Here is a 20,852-nt window from a genome sequence, read left to right as displayed (position 1 = left end):
ACCAGGGAACTCTCCTGGGGAGGGTAAAGCAGATACCCTTATATCATGGTGAAAATGTAAGGCAATAAAATAAGTAACTTGCTCAGCCTTTCCTCTTGTAGTATTCTTTTTATATAATTAAAATAAACTGCTAAATGTCAGTGTAATAATATGAAAATTCCCTTTGCTTTCAGTTCCGTAAACCTAACACTGAACAAGTACCTCACCTATAGATGTCTATACTGATTACACCTGAAGATAAGCCTATGTCTCCAGGCCCATATCATATAATATATGCAAAGCCCACATGATAACATCTTACTTTTTGTAATAATACTGATTCTCAAAATTTTATCATTCTTCCCTTTTACAGAGAAACCAGTGGACAAATGTATTTTAAGCCACAGCACAACTTCCTATACAATACACAGCATAGCTGTTATTGTTCGATTTAAACAAGTTATTAATCACTACAGGTTCACCCAGCAACACATCTTATGCATATCTTTGGATGATCTAATTAGACTTCCTGGTTTTAGTTAAAAAAAAAAAAAAGCAGAGTTTAGTTTCTGCAAACAGCTGTACCTTATTTTTTAACCAACACGACCGGACAAGGTTTCAGAATTTCTAGAAGCATCTTTAGGTGATCTGAATCACTTAATTCAGCTTAATACAATCACAATTCAGCTTAACACATACAACCCCACTCTCTAAAGGTGTAAAAAGTAGCATCAGGTAATATTACGTTGACCACACTTTATTCTCTGATATTCCTGTTCAAGGAATGGCACCAGCTCGGTACTGTGGCCACTCAACTTTATCAAATCTTACAAAACTTATACAGATGTTCTTGACAGAAATGTCACAGACACAGAGCCCCAAAACCATTTCTCCCAAAGATGAACAGTACACGTTTTGCCAAGCAAGGGGATCCCAAAGAATCCAGCTATGCCTCCATAACATAACACGCTTATGCTGTATCCACGGCTTTCCTTCAACTTTGAGGGTTGAATTATTAGAAACAAACCAACCTCCCCCAAACTAACCTTTAAATGGAACATTTAAAGAAACAACTGGGACTGGTCTCCATGGTTCAGCTGAAGCTGAGCTTTAAAGCAAAGCATATCAGAAATAAAAGAATGGCAAAACTTAACCAGTAAAATGAGCTCAGGTCAGTACTGATGCTGTCTCATCCAGTGTAAGCACCTTGTGTGAAGTGCACTAAGAAAAAAACCCCTAGCTTAAAGTTGGGAAATTAAAAAAAATCCAGAGCCAGGGAGGGTGACACAGAGCCTTTAAAAGCTCAGCACAATTTGCAACACAAACACTGAGGAGTGAGCAGCTTCCTCTTTGAATGAAGCAAGGGTCTGACCCCTTCCTGTGTCACAACTGCCCATTCTTACTTAATATGTTTGCTACTGGCAGTAGACCAAACACTAATTCTATCAGCTTCACAGACAGGTGTGTATCAAAAAAGACACCATATTGATACTACATCCACTTTTAGAGGTGATAGAAAATGTATTTGAATGAAGGCCTTCAGATCTTTGCTGTCTGGACTGCCTTGAAAGGTTACTTGTGAGGAAATAGCTTATAATTTATACTTTATAAATCAAATTTTTAAAGACGATGTTGTACTGCCACATAGGAACACAAAATGACTGCTCTAAAATTTACAAGAAAAACACAAAAAGACCATTAAGAAAATGCTACCTTGGCATTCAATGTAACTCCAAACGTACGCTTTACAAAGCTGAGTAAGCTAATCTCGCTTTATGCATTCATTTCCTCCACAGACATAAAACGCCCAGGTCAGATCTTCAGTTAGCTGACTCTTACAAGTCACACACACAAGTTTCAGATTATTATGTTAACTGGAACAAAGGCAGCTATAATGCTTTTCCAAGAAGATTTTCTCATAAAAGAAATTGCAAAAAAAAAAAAAAAAAAAATTAAAGTAGCAGTGGGCCCCTCAAAATCCTGTTTGGGTAGATTTGAGTGGAATACAGTTTGTATTTGCCAAAGCTAAAGAGGGAAGGGTGGAAAGCAAAGGTGTGATATGCTGCAGCAGCAGAGATGGCAGTTTTGTTAGATCATAAACACGTAAAAGCATCACCTGTTTTACTTGCTTAACAGCTGATATTATGCAACTCTGACTGCAGTCAGCTGGCATATGTATGTTCTCTTGCCATTAACCAGAACTTTCCAATAGATATTCTAATTTCCCTTAAACATCAAAGGAAATAATTATAGTGTTGTCTTTTTTGTTTTAAAAGAATAAATTACCAAAAAAGAATAAAATCAATACAACCCTATGTTAAATGTTAAACTTCAAAAAAGCCCAAAACCAAGCGACAAGGCAATTCTACATTAAACTAAGACAGTTTAAAACCTGACAATCTTTCAGTTTTATTAAATGGAACTATGGAGTAAAAATCAGCGAGTAACTAATGGTTAAAACAAAGCCTTGCATCAGGCTAGCTGGATTTTTAAGCGCCAGCGGTGTACGTTTGTCTCTATAGCCCTCTTTCGAAACCATGATACTTGTATCAGTTATTTGAACTTTGTTTCATCTCAGTGATACTATCTAGCTAGAATTGTCACACCCGGACCTGTGAGTTCAAAAACAAAACCAAACCCAAGTGGTCTGCTTAAACAGTTGCGTCTGGTACAAATGCTGGCAACAGCTTTGCAATTCCTTCATGTAACTGCATCATGCGATTAGCAACTGGAAATAAAACTGTTCTAGCACAGGGCTAGCAAGTAACTTGAATCCCTCCCTGTGGATGAAAGCAGAGCAGAAGAGACTGAAGACAACTTTGCCAGGTTTCACTGACACAGATCTTGGAAACACAAGGGAGAAAGGAGCCGCACCTTTTCCTGCCTGCATTTCCATTTTGACTTTTCATCACGTGAAGAGCGAACAGGCCACTCACTGGTTCAAGATGACTGGGCACCCCCAAATTAGGACAGAAGCAGTATTTCAGCTTTGTTCCCTTATCCCTCTCTAGAACCATTTGCTGCAAGTGCAAAGAGAGAAATGTGATGGAAAGGAAGGGAAGCACGAGGATAAAGCTGGCATACAGTGTCAAAGAGGAACAACCTCAGAGTGTGCACAGGCAGGAGATTCACTTGACCCACACTAACAGTAAGATAAAATCTTTTGTTTGTTTCCAAACTGTGTGTTTTCAAGAACTCCAAAATTAGGGAATGACTGAATAGGTACAGCACTGATCTCAAAACTAGTAATGGCTGTGAGATGTGGCAGTCCAGTATTTGTAGTTTTGTTTTGTTAATTTATAAAAATAAACCAGGGTGAAAGCTGTAACGGTAACATGGATGGGACACAAGAAAATCCTGACCTGCCTCTCTTCCTAGTTTCCCTTAAAAAAAGCCCCAACAAACCCTGCTAAACTGCTGTTAACTTTTCATTTTTGCCTGTTTTTGGATACAGACAGGCTAATTTTGATGTGATCTATTCTCAGTCTGCAGATAAGGCTTACAGAGCAGTAGGGATCTACATCATGGAAGAGAAGAAATCCCAAAACATTCCAGTTCTTCCTAAGACTGACAGACACTAGATGATGTTTTCACAACTCCCAGGACTCCAAGCTAGGAAATGCAGACTATGGCCTGGGGCTGTGTGTAACATCCTTGTGCACATCCTTCTTCTGCTCTTGGGGGAAAGGGCTGTATATATAACTTTATATGCATATATATACACACATATATATATGTATGTATGTAAGCCTGTATGTATGCAGAGAGTTTTTTAGTTTGGGGTTTCCCCCTTTTACCTCTTTGCAAGAAATAAAACCCTGACCTCAACAGGGCAAATGTTACAGGGCATCTGGGGCTTTATCATGCCACGTGTTAGGGAAAATTTAACTCAGTCCACATATAGCACAGCCGCCAGACCAACTGGACATGAGCTGTGCAGCAATGAGACAGACAAATCTAAGGGAACACTCAGGCTTTGACAACCAAGCCACTCCTGATAACTGCAGTCTGAGCATCCTGACTGTCCTCAAAATTCTTTATATTCAGGACACACCAACAGGTCTCGCTGATCAAAACATCGGAGCTGGTATTATGGCTTTTTCTCCCAAAAATATCAATTTATGACTCTCTGACAGTTCAGTGACTAGTTTTATTTCTTTTTATGACCAACTACTTACTTAGACTTGGTTCTGAAAGTGGATTTGTTTTTAAAATTCTGACTGATAAAATATTAAATATTTCTTAATATTTTTTTTATTAAAAAGCCGTTTTAACTCTCCAAACAAAAGAAAGGTGCTGAACCCCAGTTAGATGACTGCTTACCTGACTAAAGCACCCATCTTACTGTGTAGAGGATCTACATCCTTCTGTAGAGGATCTTCTCCTCTACAGAAAAGGGCTCTAACTATGAGGACAAAATACTGTGAAGGGTTTTGAGGGGGTTTGCTCTCCCTCTCTCCCTCCTGATGAACTTATTTCAACCTTTCAGAACCACATTTCCCAAACCACAGACTGGATCCCAACTGAGTTTCTTTCTGGTCAAAGTTAGGGGTTAACTCTCTCTCTTACTCTGTTCAACAGCTATTTAATTACTTTATGCAAAATAAAAACATCAAAAGGAGAGAAGAAATTGGTGTGGACTTGAACTTGTGCCTTCCAGTAGCAGAAGCACCCAGCTGGTCCTTCAGCCTGCAGGTAATTCTGAGCCTCCCTCAACCCTTTCCATTCCTTTTCCATATAAGACACACAACCAGAGAAGCAGGCAAAGCCATGCAAGCATTGTTCCTCCACTGCCTGGCAGATGAGATATAAAAAATCAGGAGAACACAGTCCATGTGAGTGATTACAAATACCCATGAACACCATGGAGCCTGCTTAAGGTGCTCTTGATTTAACTCACCTCAGATTAGGGAAGAAAATGGTAAATAAGATGCCTCACATGGCATGTTAACTGTTGTAATCTCCCCATTAGTGACTAAAGGATCAGATATCATTGTGTAGACCTGGAATTTTGTTTCTCCTGTTTTTTCTTCAGTCCCCTAAAAGAAATATGTTACCTTTGGCCAAGTGCATCACTCCACCTCTACACGCAGGAAATATATTTTAGTATGAAAATAAGAGAAAAAATAGTTATCCTCAGGCCATTTCTTTGATGTGAAAAACCTGTGTGAATTCTTCTTCAGCAAGATTGAAAAAAAAAAAAAAAAATCCCATTTTTTTCAAACGCATCTACGCAAGAAGTGGCAATAAATCACTCCCTAGTAGTTATTCTAGAATTAAGGTTACAATTACACTTGGGATGCAACGGATTAATGAGCCAATATATGTGTATACATACAGAAACACACATACACACCTAGACACATATGCATAAATGAAACATTTCTTCTCTGCAGTCCTGACAAACACAGCCTTCATGCTCCAGAAGCTCCAAAGGAACTGGAGATCCCAATTCCAACTGAAGCAGCAGCAGGAGGCTGGAAAGTGGCTTGACAGGACCAGATCATCTGTATTCATCCAGGAGCTCCCCAGAAGCCATAGATGTAGTTATTGAGCTACTAACAAGCAAGCAAACCCTTCACTAGACCACCTTGTACCTGAAGACCAGAAGACAACATAAACATCTGGAAAGTGCAAAGAAAGAGTAACAAGCCTGCAATCTGTCCAAGTCAGAGAGGTAGAAGCTGTTAGAGAGAAACAAGTTAGCATACATACGGATAAGTATGAGGTACTGGGGAGAAATCACTGTAGTTTCGTGAAAGAGTTATGAGTCACAAATATCCTGAAAGGCATAAAGGGACACACGGACAAGGGAAATCCAATAGTCACAGTCTACTTAAATTTCCAAGTGAAACAAGTCCATGTTTTCATGTTTCTTAAAGGAAAAATAACTGCAGTGAGACAGGGAGGAGGGTTGCAACCCCCACCCAAAGGCTAAGAAACTACTTATGGGGTAAGGAAAGACAGAAAAAATGGTCTTCAAAGAAAGAATTTCAGCAGTGGCACTGAGCTAGAGCCTGCATTAGGGCCTGAATTATTCAACACATTCAGGAATTTGCAACATGTACAGAAATTCTTCACTATGACAGTGGTGAGGCACTGGTTGTCCAGAGAAGCTGTGGCTGCCCCATCTCTGGCAGTGTTCAAGGCCAGGCTGGACAGGGCTTGGAGCAACTTGGTCTAGTTGAAGGCGTCCCTGCCTATGTCAGGAGGTTGGAACTGGATGAGCTTTAAGGTCCTTTCCAACTCAAACCATTCTGTGATTCTAGAATTCTAAATTATCAAAAAAAGATGGCTACTGAGAGAACAAAACCTTTGGTATATCATTACTCAGAGTACTAAACATGAAAATCAACAGACTGCAGAAAGACCTAACGTTACTGTACAGTGTAATAAAATAGTAAATGAAATTCAATGTAGAGAAATGTAGTGACAGACAAGAAGACACAAGAAGAAGAAAACAATCTTGACTTCATATACAAAGTGATGGTCTCTGAATTACTATTACACAGTAATGAGACACTGGTTTTGTAACAGTTCTGTGAAATTATCATCTCAATGATCTCTAGTGGTCATAAAGGCAAATCAAATATTAGGCAAGGAATACAGCACATCATACCCTCCTTTCGAAAACAGTTTAGAAGAGTTAGGCAAGACACAAAAACACATAGCAAAGACATGGAGAGTCTCTACCAGGGTGACAATTACACAGATTTGGACTTGTCAGACTGGATGAGTGATGACAGAGGAGGGCGATGATGCACATTTATTACGAAGGTGGACAGGAAATGATTGTTCATTCCTGGTTCAAAGACAAGCCAGAAAAGAAGGCATTTCTTCACGCAGTGTATAGTTTTAAGAACCCTTTCCGCAGGACTCCTTAGCTCTCAAGTCTCCATTAAGTTCAGAAAAACCCAGGGTCAACAAAATTGTTTAGCAGCACAACAACAAACACCAGACTTTTTTCAAGCTTCAATTTTTTGCTGCACCATTGCTATACTCATCTTACTAAACATGCAGTTCTGCACCATGCCCTTCTCCACTGCCTTAACTGTCTGATCCTGACTACACCTTTCCTGCCCATGCAAACATGATGAGAAGTGTTACTGCTCATTCCAGCATTCCCACTAAATCCACCTATCATTACAGTGGCAAAAAGATTTCTTTCAACAGCAAACTAATCCTCTGTTGTCCTAGTCAAATTCAGAAGCATCATTTTTACTCATATCTTACAATTTTCATCTAGCTGGAGTAACAGAATGAGAAACACTTGTCTTCAGACTCATCTGGACATGCACAATGGTACCGCGAGTTTGAGGAACTTTAAGTACACCGGGATGCCCTGGTTTCCATAATGCATGCAATCCAACCACCATCAAACACACACTAAAGCTATCTGAAACACCTATAATCAATGCAGACCTTGTCAGTATTGTTGACCAACTACTGGTCCATGTTTCAGGTTGCGCACAAGCTTGCTTTGATATTTTGAGGTAAAAGCAGCACCAAAAGACAGACTCCTCCCTGCCAGTCCTCCTCCTAACAAACTGAATTAAAACATGACATAATTTCTCAGTCACCAATCTCAACCCTAAAAATAATAATACAAAAATAATGTAAAATTCTCTAGTTCCACCAATAGTAAAAGTACAACATTGATGATATACTCATGAAAATAATACCTTGTATGACACAGGGAATAAATTGAAAGCAGATGTATCAAATAATAAATTAATGCTTGCCTTAAAACATTTCTTACATGCAATGCTTGCTATTTTATGTAAGTATGGTATCGGTTGGACTTCACTAGCTGCAGAACAGATGCTAGGCACGATAAAAGATTATTTCACAGAAACAAGAAGCCTGTCCAAAAAAAGAGAGGGGGGAATAAATCTGTTATTTCCCAGAACACTAGTCAAAGACAATGTTCCTGGTTAACAGTATCAAAAGTCTCACAAACATAAAGAGCTCACAAGACAAGTTTCTTAAATCTTATTTAGGCATTTTAACACTAGATATGTTTTTGTGCAGGAAGCTAAATCAAGTACTTGAAATGGAATCAAACTATACATCTAGTGAGGTGAACGAGTTGCCCATCATCATTTGCTTAACATTTTAAAGAGTTCTTTCAGTATATCTTGTAGAATATAATTTCATTAATCTGTTTAGATGAATGCAACAAACTTTATTTTGAAAACAGAAGCCTACAGTGTGTCTAACCTATCTGTAGCAATAAAATATATTTTAGAACAAGGCCTAATTCAATATTTTAGATTTTAATGTGACAATTACTACATTAATACCACCAGTTAAATAGAATAGCAATAAGCTATTAAAGATAATTATATGAATCACTACAGGACCGTGAAATGGGAAACGCACAGAGCTTCAGCTGTATTTGAAACGATGAGAACTTTAAGTACAGTATTTTATGCATGCAAATAAAATGTTTTGAATAGATTTGGCACTAGTCAGGTACCAAGAGGTTGTGTACTACTATTACAATGAAATGAACAGAACTCACTAGGTTTTAAACATGGAGCTGCGACAAACATGCTTGCATACCAGAGAAAAAAAAAGATATTAAAATTAACAAGAAGAAATACTTTACAAATTAAGAAGGTATACAAAATCTGGGATAAATATTCTTCCTGAAAATTGTGGGGAAAGTATCTCAAGTAGTTTTGCAAGCCTTGTACTAGCTAATTTATCACAGCCGATGTTTTCCTCTACTAAAAAACAAGGGGTTTTCTAAACACCAAATAAATATTTCTTCATGAAAGGCATTTATTGTAAGTGCTTCCAACCCGAAAAAGCCATAAAGCTCTTGAACTACAGTTCAGTATTTATTCCAACTGCTCTCCATTGCACCTCTGTGAGAAGGATGTATGACTATCCTACCACGCTCCTGCATGTCTAGGGATTTTTGTCTTCCCCACTGTACCCCATGTGGCCTGTAGATGTTAGAAAACATCATGTGAAAGCAGTATTTTAGACTATCAGAAACAGCATTTCTGGAAAGTAATAATCTGCCATGCCAATTTTCTTTCCATTCACCATTGTACATTACAAGGACATCTAATTCTGGCAGCTGTGTGGGCCAGAGTGATATTCTGGGGTCATCCAGCCTCCTCCCAGGCCTGGTTCTCCAGCTCTGAAGGGAGCCCTGAATGCTCAAGATGAGTTGCACCTCCAGCCCCACCTACTACCTCACATGCAGACTCAGCAACTACAACTCATGGCACAGGCGACGTTCGGCTGCCAGAGAAGACACTACCCAAAAATTGCAGCTGTTTCCTTTGGGAAGAGCCAACAGTCAATGGACAAACATCAACTTTATGAGCCAGCTTATACTAAAAAATGTAGTACAAGGAGAGTGAGAAGCTACTAAACTTGTAATATGCTTTACAAGAAATTGCTAAAAGATAACACAGTAGAAATTGCAACAGTCGCAAAATTAAATAAACCCAAAACATTTAGCCAACTGCTAAAAGTCACGGTCAATGGGCAGGACTATACGCAGATAAGACTTGTACAGACTTGAAATGGAACTTATCATATTTGGTGGTGACTGACCCAAATAACAATTACCTTCTGCAAGACATGCAAACTATAATGCTGCATGTCACCCCCAAGCCCTCCACCAAAAACCCCACCACACCTTCCTTGCCTGATCATGTGCAGGAAAAACAAAGAGATAACAGAGAGAAGACACTTGCTCTTAAGACGTATATACTTTCGTATACAGTGGAGAAACAATGACTTCTTATTTGGGCCTTTTGCAAATTCAGATTCCACTTTAAATTGCCTTATTTACAGTGCATCACAGTTTGATATAAAGAAGGATTTGTTCTTGCTTATCTTTTACTCACCAAAATACTTCAACAGTGAATTCAAAAGCTCTTAATTGTTTTGAACTTTTATCTAGTAATAGGACCATGAAGTCTTTTTCAAAAGTATTTTTAAAAACATTTATTCTCTGAGATAGAAGACATCCACCAAGTAAGACACACACTATGGAAAACTCCTATTTTGGAATTTGTCAGATTTTTACAGGTTATGATGGAAAATTTTTACTATGCCTCTCCCCTCTCCCCCATTATCACAACCCTTATCCCTCCACCAGTGAAGCAGCTAGAAGAATGATGCACTAAACAGAGCCCTGTTAAATTATAGTATGTAGGAGATTAAACTTAAGCCTAATGCTACAGTCAACCTTCAACAGCTGAGTTCTATTAATGGACACTCCTTAAAAGCAGTCCTTATTGGTTACTATTTAAAACCACATCTCTATTAAAATCTTGACTGAAAGAAATTACAAGTGATATGTATCTCCCATCAATGCCATGACAACACCACCCGGTTCAAGTATGCACTGCAGTGTTTACCACAATTTGCTTGAAGTAAAAAAAACAATACAAAAGAGTTCACTGATCAAATACCATCAATAAATGCACTATGCTTTGCAAAAGAGATAAGCTAATTTATAGCAATAGGAATTATGTATAAACTAGAACAATACATTTCCAGTCCACTGAAAATCTCAGTGTCATTATTACCTTCAATCTACTTCCTGTGTTAATTTAAGATCAGCAGTCCCTGTCCATGGCAGGGGGGTTAGAACTAGATGATCTTGAGGTCCTTTCCAACCCTAACTATTCTATGATTCTATTCTATGACTGTAAAATTACAGAGCAGTGAAGGCACTGTAAAGTTACAACTTACTAGAAAAAAAAAAAAAACTTAGGGAAAAGACAATTAATCAATGTTTTATTTCCAGACTTCAATTTCTACACAGGTCTAGAAACAGGTAAGGGGAGGTTACTGTGCTTAATAATGACTGCATACATGCATAGCATTCTACTCACTGCTGAATGTTTTCTTCTGCTTTCTTCACTGCTCCCCAGTGCACAGTCCTTTGAGATCCAACACTGCCAAAACATTCCTGATTTCTCATTCAAAGAATCTTTTGAATGAAGAAATTTTCAATTACTGACACATCAACTTAGGGCAAATTTCTGAAGTGCAAGAGTTTTAACTTATCTATAGAAAGTTGCCAGCTTCCTACTTAAACTATGCAGTGACCTTGCAACTCTCTATACATCATATCTATTTCTACATCTGAACTTCTGTTTTAGGCTCTGTCACTGATGATGAATTAGTAACAACAAAGAAGGAAGCAGTGGGATGATAGTAGAAAATATAAAAAAACCCCAACCTTATACAATATTGTGCTACTTGTTTCTAAACAAGAGGTCAGCAGGTCTGAACACAGCTCCACTTGTAATTCACACACTAGACTAAGGAAAGAAAACACAACAAACTCCTTCCAGCCTCAAGAAGATCTCAGCAACCTGCAAGGTGAAGACACGTTATCTCTGCTGTTGCTCTAAGCATCAGCTGCACATTTTTCAGTCCCTATCCCAGTCCATGCCTTCGATCTGGGTGTTACTTGCTACATTCAGGTTTACTTTGATGCATTTCCAATGCAAAAAGCATGTGCTAGTCTTGTTAGCCTGGGTTATGGTGGTTAGGACATTTTCCTCTCCTACGAGGTGGAAGATGGGAGAAGTAGCAAGGCTACTAAATCCAAGCCTCCTGTTTCCCAGATGAATAATTACAGAGAAAGTAGGATAATTTCTTTTTTCTTTGCTTTTTTGAATGAACATGACCTTGTCAATGTATCTTCCGCTGAGCCCTCTCCAGGGCACATGTGAAAAATCCAAGCTCTTCGTAGTCCTGGATGAGCACAGTAGCCAATACCGAAGCGATCAACACTCTCACATATATGAGAGGCTAAGAAGGATTTATATTAACTGTTTCATTTGAATGAAGTAGTAAAATGTCAACCGATTATCTTTTATGAATCTAAGTGTTTTTCTTAATCTGGACAGAATCTCTCAGCAGTTAGGATACAGAGCTGGTCGTTCCAAGGAGTAAACACACACAAATTTTGCATTTCTGTACCTAATCAGAGTCAAGAATTCCTGACAGTGTAAAAACACAGCACTCTAAGATAGAGGAAAAGAGTACTCTTTAGCTCTGCCTCTTCAGGAGTAATATTTGCTCTACCTGGATTGTCCATGCACACGTGTACTATTTAAGTTCTATGGGAATGGCGCAAGCAGGCACAAGCTGGCTTCTGACCAGCTGCGCTTAGAGAACTTGCAATGACATGGACATGACACACCACATAACTTGCATGTACCATTGCAGGAACTACAGCTCAGATTTTCACTGCAGACAGGAGACAGAGGTTTATGCCACTGGCTGTACTTTGGTCTCAAGAACAAGATTTCTGATAGACTGTAAAGCCAAAGGGAATTTTTTGTATGCTTTCAGCTGCTAGGGGTTTCCAATTTCAAGTAATGGAAATGAAAGTTACAGACAAAACCAGTGTATCTTAGGCAATTGCACAAGTAGAACAATAACAAATAAGGTACACAGAAAACATTCAGTTCCTTCTCACGTACCCTCCCCAGAAGAAAAAGAAAACTGGGATTCTTGTCAGTGTAGCTGCTATTGTTTCCATATTTAACAAAAAGCAGGAGGGCCAACAGTCATTTTCATTATTTTAATTCTTTTATGCAGTGAAATGTAACCATGCAACAACAGAAAGTTATTCAATCAATAACGGTATCATACAGCCAGTTTTGACAAGGCTGTGAAAAAAGAAAATCACAGTAGCAGGAGGAGAATCATTCAGAAAGTCGTCGTCCTTGAAGGGCACAAGAACACTCCTCTTGATGAAAGGTCAAATGCATTAGATAAAATATTCACAATTCCAAACCCTCAAACAGCTGTAGTTAATAAAACCTAATGCACAGAATAAATAAAAAGAACATAAAACCTGAGAATAATCTATCAAATGTGACAGTGATACTCGTATCTATACCCTTATGCAAAAAAGGTGCCTGCCAGTAATGTTCCAGCTAGTGTTAAGAAAGCAAATCATTCTTATTCACACTGTAAGCTCAGCCTTCTTGCCTCTAATTGTGGTTCATTAAATTGTAACGCACAACTAGCACAATGTGAAATAGCTAGTCTGAGTAATTAAAAATATATAACCTCTCTTAGGAAAATAATCATGATATGGAAGGGAAAACTATTTATTTACATTCTTCAGTGCTCCATTACTTTCTAATTTGTTTTTCTTTTAAATTACGTTTATACAGCCAAACAAAAGGATAAAAAGGAAATATGCTTTTCCAACTTTCATGCTGACATGAGGATGTCAACCTGAGGATTTAGAACTTGGAAGTAATGAAAATCAAGGGTGTTTTTTTTCTTCTTAAAGGAATGAAAATTTCTAGTTCTTAATTAGAAACCTGTTAGAATAACCTTAGAGACAGGCAGGACAGATAGCAATGAGCTTATAATAGAGAGATTAACAAAATAAGAGATCTGCATGGTCATTTCTTCTTGATGAAGCACAATTGTTCTCCTCTGTGTGCTAAGACTTCATCAAATGGGGATCTTAACTATGCAGTTCATTAAGATACCCTCCACAGTTTTGGCAACTGTTCCAGAATACGTTTGCAAACTTTCTCTGATGGTTATACTACAGTTACTGTTTAACTAAGCTGCATTATTTAGTTTGGCCTAATTTACCTCTTCTCCCCAACTTTAACACTTTCCAGTCATTAATTTGTTTCCTCATATTAAAAGTCTAGATGTTTTGACAAGCTCTCTGTATGTACAACTGCTTGTTCTTCACTGGGCCAGAGCTACCTTTTACGAGAGATTTTCCTTTCAACAAGACAGGACCAAAGTTAACACGCCTATTGTTGTATGGAACACATTAGAAAAATAACCAGAACTGTAGCTGATGCTCTTTTGTCTAGGAAAGGACAATGTGGTACAAGAATATGAAGCTTTACTCTCTCAGGGGCCAAAGGAAAATAGAAACGTCTCCTGGGAAATGGTACAGGTCCCATCTTAACAAGTAGCAGACAAACTGTCACAGAATTGAAGTCATACAACACAGCTCAGCATAGGCTGACAGGCTAAAAATCTTCTAGATAACAGATATATTGGAGAAAAACCCCAAACAAACAGCAAGAATATTATAGTACTTCAGAGATACTCAAACATTATGTTTTTGGTGTCCCAAGAAGTCTTCTGTATCTTCACTGAAGTAGGCATTTGAGAACAAAGTCTCAAAACTAAAATTCTCCAAGTGCAGAGGTACACTTAGAAATGCTACAAGCTGCACAACTAGACTGACTTCTCATTTCAAACTATTTTATGGAGAAATAAATACAACTACATGTTCACACATTCAAAAAATATCTAAGATATGGTATCATTGCAACAAATTACTCAACAAACTGGCTTCAGAAGCAAACAACCCTATTGCTGATGACATTATGATATACTATTTTCTAAGTGCACAATAATACTGAATGACCTCAAAAAATTATTTGATTTATATGGTTTATCCAGCAGCCTATAACAGCAACTCTCTCTTTCAGTTGGGCTTATGCCATATGTATGTGAATGGTTTAATCCTTACAAATGGGTATAAGTGTTTATTCCACAGATACAAGGATGTGAAACTGCTCTGAAAAACAATTCAGTGTTTCTCTGACTTCGAGGCTAGAACAGATCTACTACTTGCAACATGGAGCTTTATGCTGTGTTTATTACAAAGCCTCTCAAGTCCAGCAAATTAGCCCTCTAATGAGGCACATCTCTTCTTTTTACCTGGTTTCTATGGGTCTAAGGTTTTATGATGCATTATCTCCCACAATAAAGCCTGAATAACAACCAGATTTTTCTGATTTTCTGCTTGATATTCCAGGAATCAAAGTCTTAAAAGTTAAATAACAACATCTGCCTCCATAATCTTCACAACTTCCCAGAGCCATCAAGGATGGCTGCCACATGTCTGAAATTAGAGACAAATGAAACAGTGGGTCCTCTTTAAGCTCTGGAGAAAGGCAAATGCCAGCAAAGGCTCGGGAGAAGTGTTACAAAAACGTTTACTAAACCAAGCATTCCAGTGCTGCTCCAAAGCCAAGATCTTCAAGTTACATTGCAGGGGACCTAGAAACATAAAAGCATGTGTTGGGCACGGACCTAAATCCTTACTGAGAGAAAATGGACTGGATCTTACCAGGGATATTAGTAACAAACCACACTTTGTGTGAAATTCTGGGATAGATCTCTACAAGTCCTTGTCAGCAGCAATAAAGACTCCCCGTGACGCAGCCTTTCAGAGCCAAAAAACCAGTAGCGGTTTCTAATGCTTTCTCATTCCATTGTCTCTGTTACAATTTTAAAGCTGTGATTCAAGACTTAATATAGTGCATTTTAGAGTAAACATGATAGCCTAAAACATCTCAAAGTCTGGTGTTCAGCACCACTGAATTTACAGGTATACTGCTGCATGGCCTAACTAATTAAACAAAATCTGATCCATCAATCGGAACCTTCTCTCTTTTAAAACTTCTTTTATGTGGTTTTACCACATCACCACGGCTGTTTCGTCTTTAAACCAAAATATTTTATCTATACATTTAAAGCTCTTCCACAGGCTTTTCAGCAATATTTCAGTACACCTCTCCTGAAATAAGTCTGACTAGATTAAGTACAATCTTCAAGAGGTAACACTTTTGCTCACCTATTTTCAGGATTCTCCTTTTCTTTTAATACAGTCCACTTGTTTTTAAAAAGTCTTTATTGACCTCAGACTCTTAAATCAAGCAATTCAGAATGTAACACTAAACTGTTCAGTGTAACATGATTGCTATAATAAAGTAAAAGGAATTGTAGAAATAATGGAGTGATGGAGAAAAGAGAAAAAGAAAAAAGGGCAGTGACTCACAGGATCTTCGCAGTTTACAGACAACCCACTAACACTGATGGCAACTTGTTACTTCCAAAGAGCTCAACAGTTCCTTCTAACACAGATTACTTCACTCTCATCTTGAAGCAACATCATTCTATATGCCTCCTATTTGAAAACAGGACCAACTTTCATACTGCTCCCCAAACCAGAAGATCATGTCCAGGAAACAGCACCACTACAGAGGGCTACAGCAAAGTGTTACATAGGTTCCTCTGTTCTGTAGAGGATCTTTTATTAAGGCAACAGTCCAATGTTTATGGTACCCACTGTAGCTATGACCATCTGCAGAGAAGCTTTTCAGTCACCAAAAGAATCATAAGATACTTGAGGCTGGGCAAGAAGAAACCAGCTATGACTACAGGCAAGAAATGTATTTTGAGAAAAAATAGCAGGACAGCTTGTTAAAAGTTAACACACCTGCCCCCACCCTAACTTTGTAAGTCCTTCTCCACTATACTAACGCTTTTTTATCGTTTCTCATTCACTGGATATAAATGCTATATTCCTCCATCACCATGTTTTCACAATTATTTCAATCTGGGCCAAAGCTAGTGGTGAGTCATACATCTGCCTTTCAACATGACTGCAGTTGCTCCGTGTTGGTTGTTAGGAGCCCATCCATACAAACCCACGGTAATATTTTGGTAGTATCTCTTTAAAGATAAATAAACTTCTACATTTTCTGTTAATCCCACTTATGTTTTCCTTTTACTGTGTTGCTTTGCTGTCCAGAAGACTGAAGGGGGCACAGAATTTGTGAAGTTTATTTGCTCTATGTAGGCAAGGAACCTTGTTGGGTCTTTCTCCCCCTCCTCCCTCATGTACTGAACTGATTCCATCCTCAGAAGCAGCTGCTTTTGATTATTATGCAATCACCTTCAAATTAATTTGATTAAACTGAATTTGATTAAACCTCATGAAAAAGCTAGCCATTCCAGTCACATTTTGCAATCCTTAAAAAAAACCCCAAACCAACCAACAACAAAACCATAACCAAAATACCACCACAGAAAGAAACCACTGGACAAATAACAAATAAACCACTGGATAAGTAATAAATCAACCAGACCTCATGATGAAGTTTTTCAGGAATATCTGAAAGTAGTTTGTTAGTCAATAGCAAAAGTTTCTAACTGAAGTAGGTTCTGCTTACAAATGATCAATATTAAAATTGCCATCCTGCTGCTGCTTATACTAATTGAGAAATTAGTATCAGCACATTTCTGCAGCTTCTCAAGAGAACATTTTTCGAGAGAATCTTAAGAAATGTGACTCAATATGCTACCTATGTAAAAAATTAAACCCTCTGATAAAAATAAACCCTATATACAGCTATGCATAAATCCCATCAGAAAACAACCCATAACATCCAACTTCTAATAGAGATCATTATCATAGCCTGATGCTCACTTTGCAGCTTTGATGAAAAACAATCCAATGTTATGTCATAATAGTTTTAGCCTAGCTAGTATCTAGCTAACAGGATTTATTTGTTGTAAGAGGTTAGTTTAGTATAGCAAGTTCAACTTCAAAAGCCCAGCTTCCAGAACAACTAATTTAACTTCCTCTACAGGAAATATGCTTATTTGAAGGCATCACTGGTATTTTCTGTGGAAAGAACACAAGATAACCACAAAAGTATATCTGCAATGCCTCTGTCATGATCATATGCAATGATTCTTAAGAGAACCATAGCCAGTTTGGCACTGTAATTCAGGAAAGAAAACATTCACTTACCGCAGTGTGACTGGAAAACCTGTGGCTTGACTACCTGATTGCAGATATTGCACACTACAAGATAGAAATCATCATGAGCTGGATAATGGCCAAATAAGTGCATATCTGTGGGAAAGTTAAAAATATATACAAGAATTAGAAATTATGCTTTAAATATATCTTAAGAAAAAAAAAATATTGAAAATACTGTAGGGCCACTACTGTTATATTAATTTCTACAAAGCAAGTTTATACACTGCTCCATAAGAGCTTCTTATTATGTTCAAGAGACTTTTTTTTCCATCTTCTGGGTTTCAAGGTCCTATACTAAAATGCTGCAGTCTCATCCCTCAGTCAGAGCACAGGCAGCAACACGTTTGTCTTAACACTCACTGCCAAGAAGTGGAATAAGTATTTCTGTACTGGTCAAATATGGAACAGTAAAATAAGACGTCTTTCAAAATCTCTGCCTAAAGTTCCTTTTAGAAAACATGGTGCATGGGTTATGCTCCATGTTAAAATATCCCAAGCTTGACTACAGATTGCTAGAGAAAGTATCCAGCTTAAAAGCTAGCTATAGTAACCAAGGTCAAGGAACCTACAGCTTAAAATACAGTTCAAAGTCATCCCTGCTTCGAACCAGATGTCATGACATGAAATTTCTGAGTCTGTGTGAGTGTTCACCCTAGTTCAAATGCCCTGCTGTTTGTTTCCCCAACAAAAACTCTGGGAAGAGACAAAGTTGGTTAATGAGGTATTTTTCAGTGACAGCATGAGGACTTCCATGAAATCAAAAGATGGGTACAGTCAGATGATGACAGGCACTTGTCCTTCTCAGCTGAAACACATAATGCAATACATGCATTCTTAAGCCATTACGAACAGAGTAAAATGGGCTTAAATTACTGCTGAAGGCCTCAGAGCTCTAATATAGTGACATAACTTGTTTCACTTTGCTTTGCTATAGCTTAAGAACAAGCACACATACTCATCTGCTGCAGCTCAGCTGCAGCCGCTTTTATGCACTTTGGTGTGATCCTGTCACCATGCCCAGTGCTGTTAACGAACGTGTTGCTGCATTAGTAACCCCATCCCAAGTATCAGCCACAGAGATCATACTACCCCTCAGAACAGGGCAGTGGCATCTTCATTTAAAGATCTTGTAAAATGGCATTCCGATGTTATTCAGAAGCATCTTAAATCTATTACAGAACTTGCAAAAGCAGCCTCTGACTCAGACTGAAATATCACCCCAATGCCTTTTAAACAGGAGGAAAAATGAGAAGACCCTCTGTGAAGACAAAAATGCACAACAGTAGCTGCGATTGATAAACATCAACAACTAACTCCTACTTCTCCAATAAGTTGTATTTTTCTTTAAAAGTAGTAATTTCTTTCAAAAAGTGACTTAAGCAGGTACTTACTTCATTAGTTCTTAACCAAAGCAAACATTTTGGCCATAGAAATATTTTGATAAGTAATTCTGCCCTGGCCTGTACTGCTCTGTAAGTATCATCCCTGCTTACAACGGTGGTACTTCGCAAGATGAAGTGCAGAGTGTCTTCAGTCTCTGAAAAACCCAGAGAGCAACAGGGCACCCCTCTCACAGTAATTCAGGCAGCATCACAAGTAGGTCCAAGCAAGCTCGCTCAAGCATTCTTGGGCACAAACCAGCATCACCAACCTGCAGGTATTTCATAGTCTGATATGAAATGAATTGTTCCTTTATCCCCTGAAAGCTGAAAGCCAAAAGCCTCTATGTTATTGCTCGTACCAGGCTATGAAATCCAGCTGAAAGGTTAACGAGTCATGACCCCTTTGCAGTGTGAATCTTGGACTAGCCAAGCCTTTAAATGCATTACAGCCAGATGAATGCAATCAACACATTTAACTTAAATTTAAAAGAAAGGCAGTGGTGAGGTGTAAACTCCACTGGTAATTTCTTGCTGTAGACAGCATTAGCACTGATGAAGCCAAAACTGCACAGTTAAGATTAAATTAAATCCTCCTACTGGTAAAACAAACAAACAAAACCCGAAGCAGGCACTATGTCTGACCTGTTTATTTTATTTCTTGTTTTAATGTGGTAAGTCAGTGACCTTAAAAATCACTTTACACTGGCAATTCTTTGCCAAGGATATTTTTGATCAGAACCTACAGATTTCCACTAACAGCACTGTAAACTCCACAGGAATGATTATTTCTTCCAGATATAGTTTGACACAAAGTCTCAGCTCAAAAACATGCATTTAATTACACTTCTGAAGCATTTAAAAAACAGATAAATATCTCAACAACTTCTATTTTTTTTTTGTTGTTTGAATGGTCCAGTGACAATCTATGTATGAAAACATACAGACTTTGCCCTTTACAAACATAAAAGTTACAACTTTTTTCCATTTTAAATTCTTTCAGTACATTTAACCTTCACAGATCTCTATACCAGCCTTTAAAATAAGCCCAGCTCTGAGGCATGTGAAGTCTGGCTGGCTCTGAGTTTTTATGATGTCTGGCTGCAGGGAAGAACTTATAGAAAGATGCAAGATATTAGTACTGGAGGAATATATCCGAGGACATAGGTGGAATAAGAAATCAGGTTAGCTCACAGGTTCACAAAATCATGTATGTCTTCACCAGGCACTGTCAAGAGACAGAGCACGAAGGAAAAGTCCTGGTACCAATGAGTTCACTGCACAACCCTGGCAAACAGCGCTGCACATAACTGGTAAACAGCACCAGTTCAGTTTTTAAAGAACTGAGGGAGCAGAAGTTTATATGCAAAGAAACTGCACAGACACATAGGAGAATGCACCAAAATGCTGCTGTGAGAAACACAGCATCAAAACAACTGTGAGTGACATCCTGAAACAGTGCTTTGGAAGTTTGTCATTTTGCAGATGCTTAGGTACAGCCCAGTGGAGGTGCAAGTGGCTACCGTAAAGTGAGCCTTATTACATGAATTGAAGTTATTAGCTACCTGTCAAAAGTCCACTTAAATTAATCCAAGAATCTCGAGGACATGAGACCACAGGTTTCAAATCAGAAATAAGAATCACAGTACACACAAATTGCTATTTTTGAATCAGAATAGCTAAAAAATTTCAACTAAACACTATCTTTCAGATGGGATTCCTTAAGAACCTCACTATTTAGGAGTTCGTAAAAGAGGAAAGTTCATCAAGAACAAGCAGGTTCAACTAATACTATCAGTTCATCAACATTAACAAGGTGACACAAATCAGTTTCACAAACTCATAATTTTTAAGCACACACAACATATATATAAATTACTTTTTAATTAAAG

The 20,852-nt window shown here is 38.1% G+C and overlaps 1 protein-coding gene across 4 annotated transcripts in view; it reads right to left on the bottom strand.

The window, feature by feature from the left end:
* ATXN7L1 (ataxin 7 like 1) overlaps nt 1-20,852 on the bottom strand; it is a 113,996-nt gene that overhangs the window by 57,186 nt on the left and 35,958 nt on the right. For 3 of the 4 annotated variants that reach the window (XM_065666140.1, XM_065666158.1, XM_065666167.1), the window contains one exon: nt 17,570-17,674. The exons of the other annotated variant lie outside the window; for it this stretch is intronic. In XM_065666140.1, the coding sequence (XP_065522212.1) occupies nt 17,570-17,674 (105 nt within the window). The remainder of the gene's footprint in view (nt 1-17,569; nt 17,675-20,852) is intronic. 4 annotated transcript variants of the gene reach the window in all.

This window comes from Lathamus discolor, chromosome 1 (genome assembly GCF_037157495.1).
Source record: "Lathamus discolor isolate bLatDis1 chromosome 1, bLatDis1.hap1, whole genome shotgun sequence".
In the NCBI taxonomy this organism is placed as follows: domain Eukaryota; kingdom Metazoa; phylum Chordata; class Aves; order Psittaciformes; family Psittacidae; genus Lathamus; species Lathamus discolor.
The sequence above is the reverse complement of the archived record's forward strand: the minus strand, read 5'-3'. Positions and strand labels throughout refer to the sequence as shown.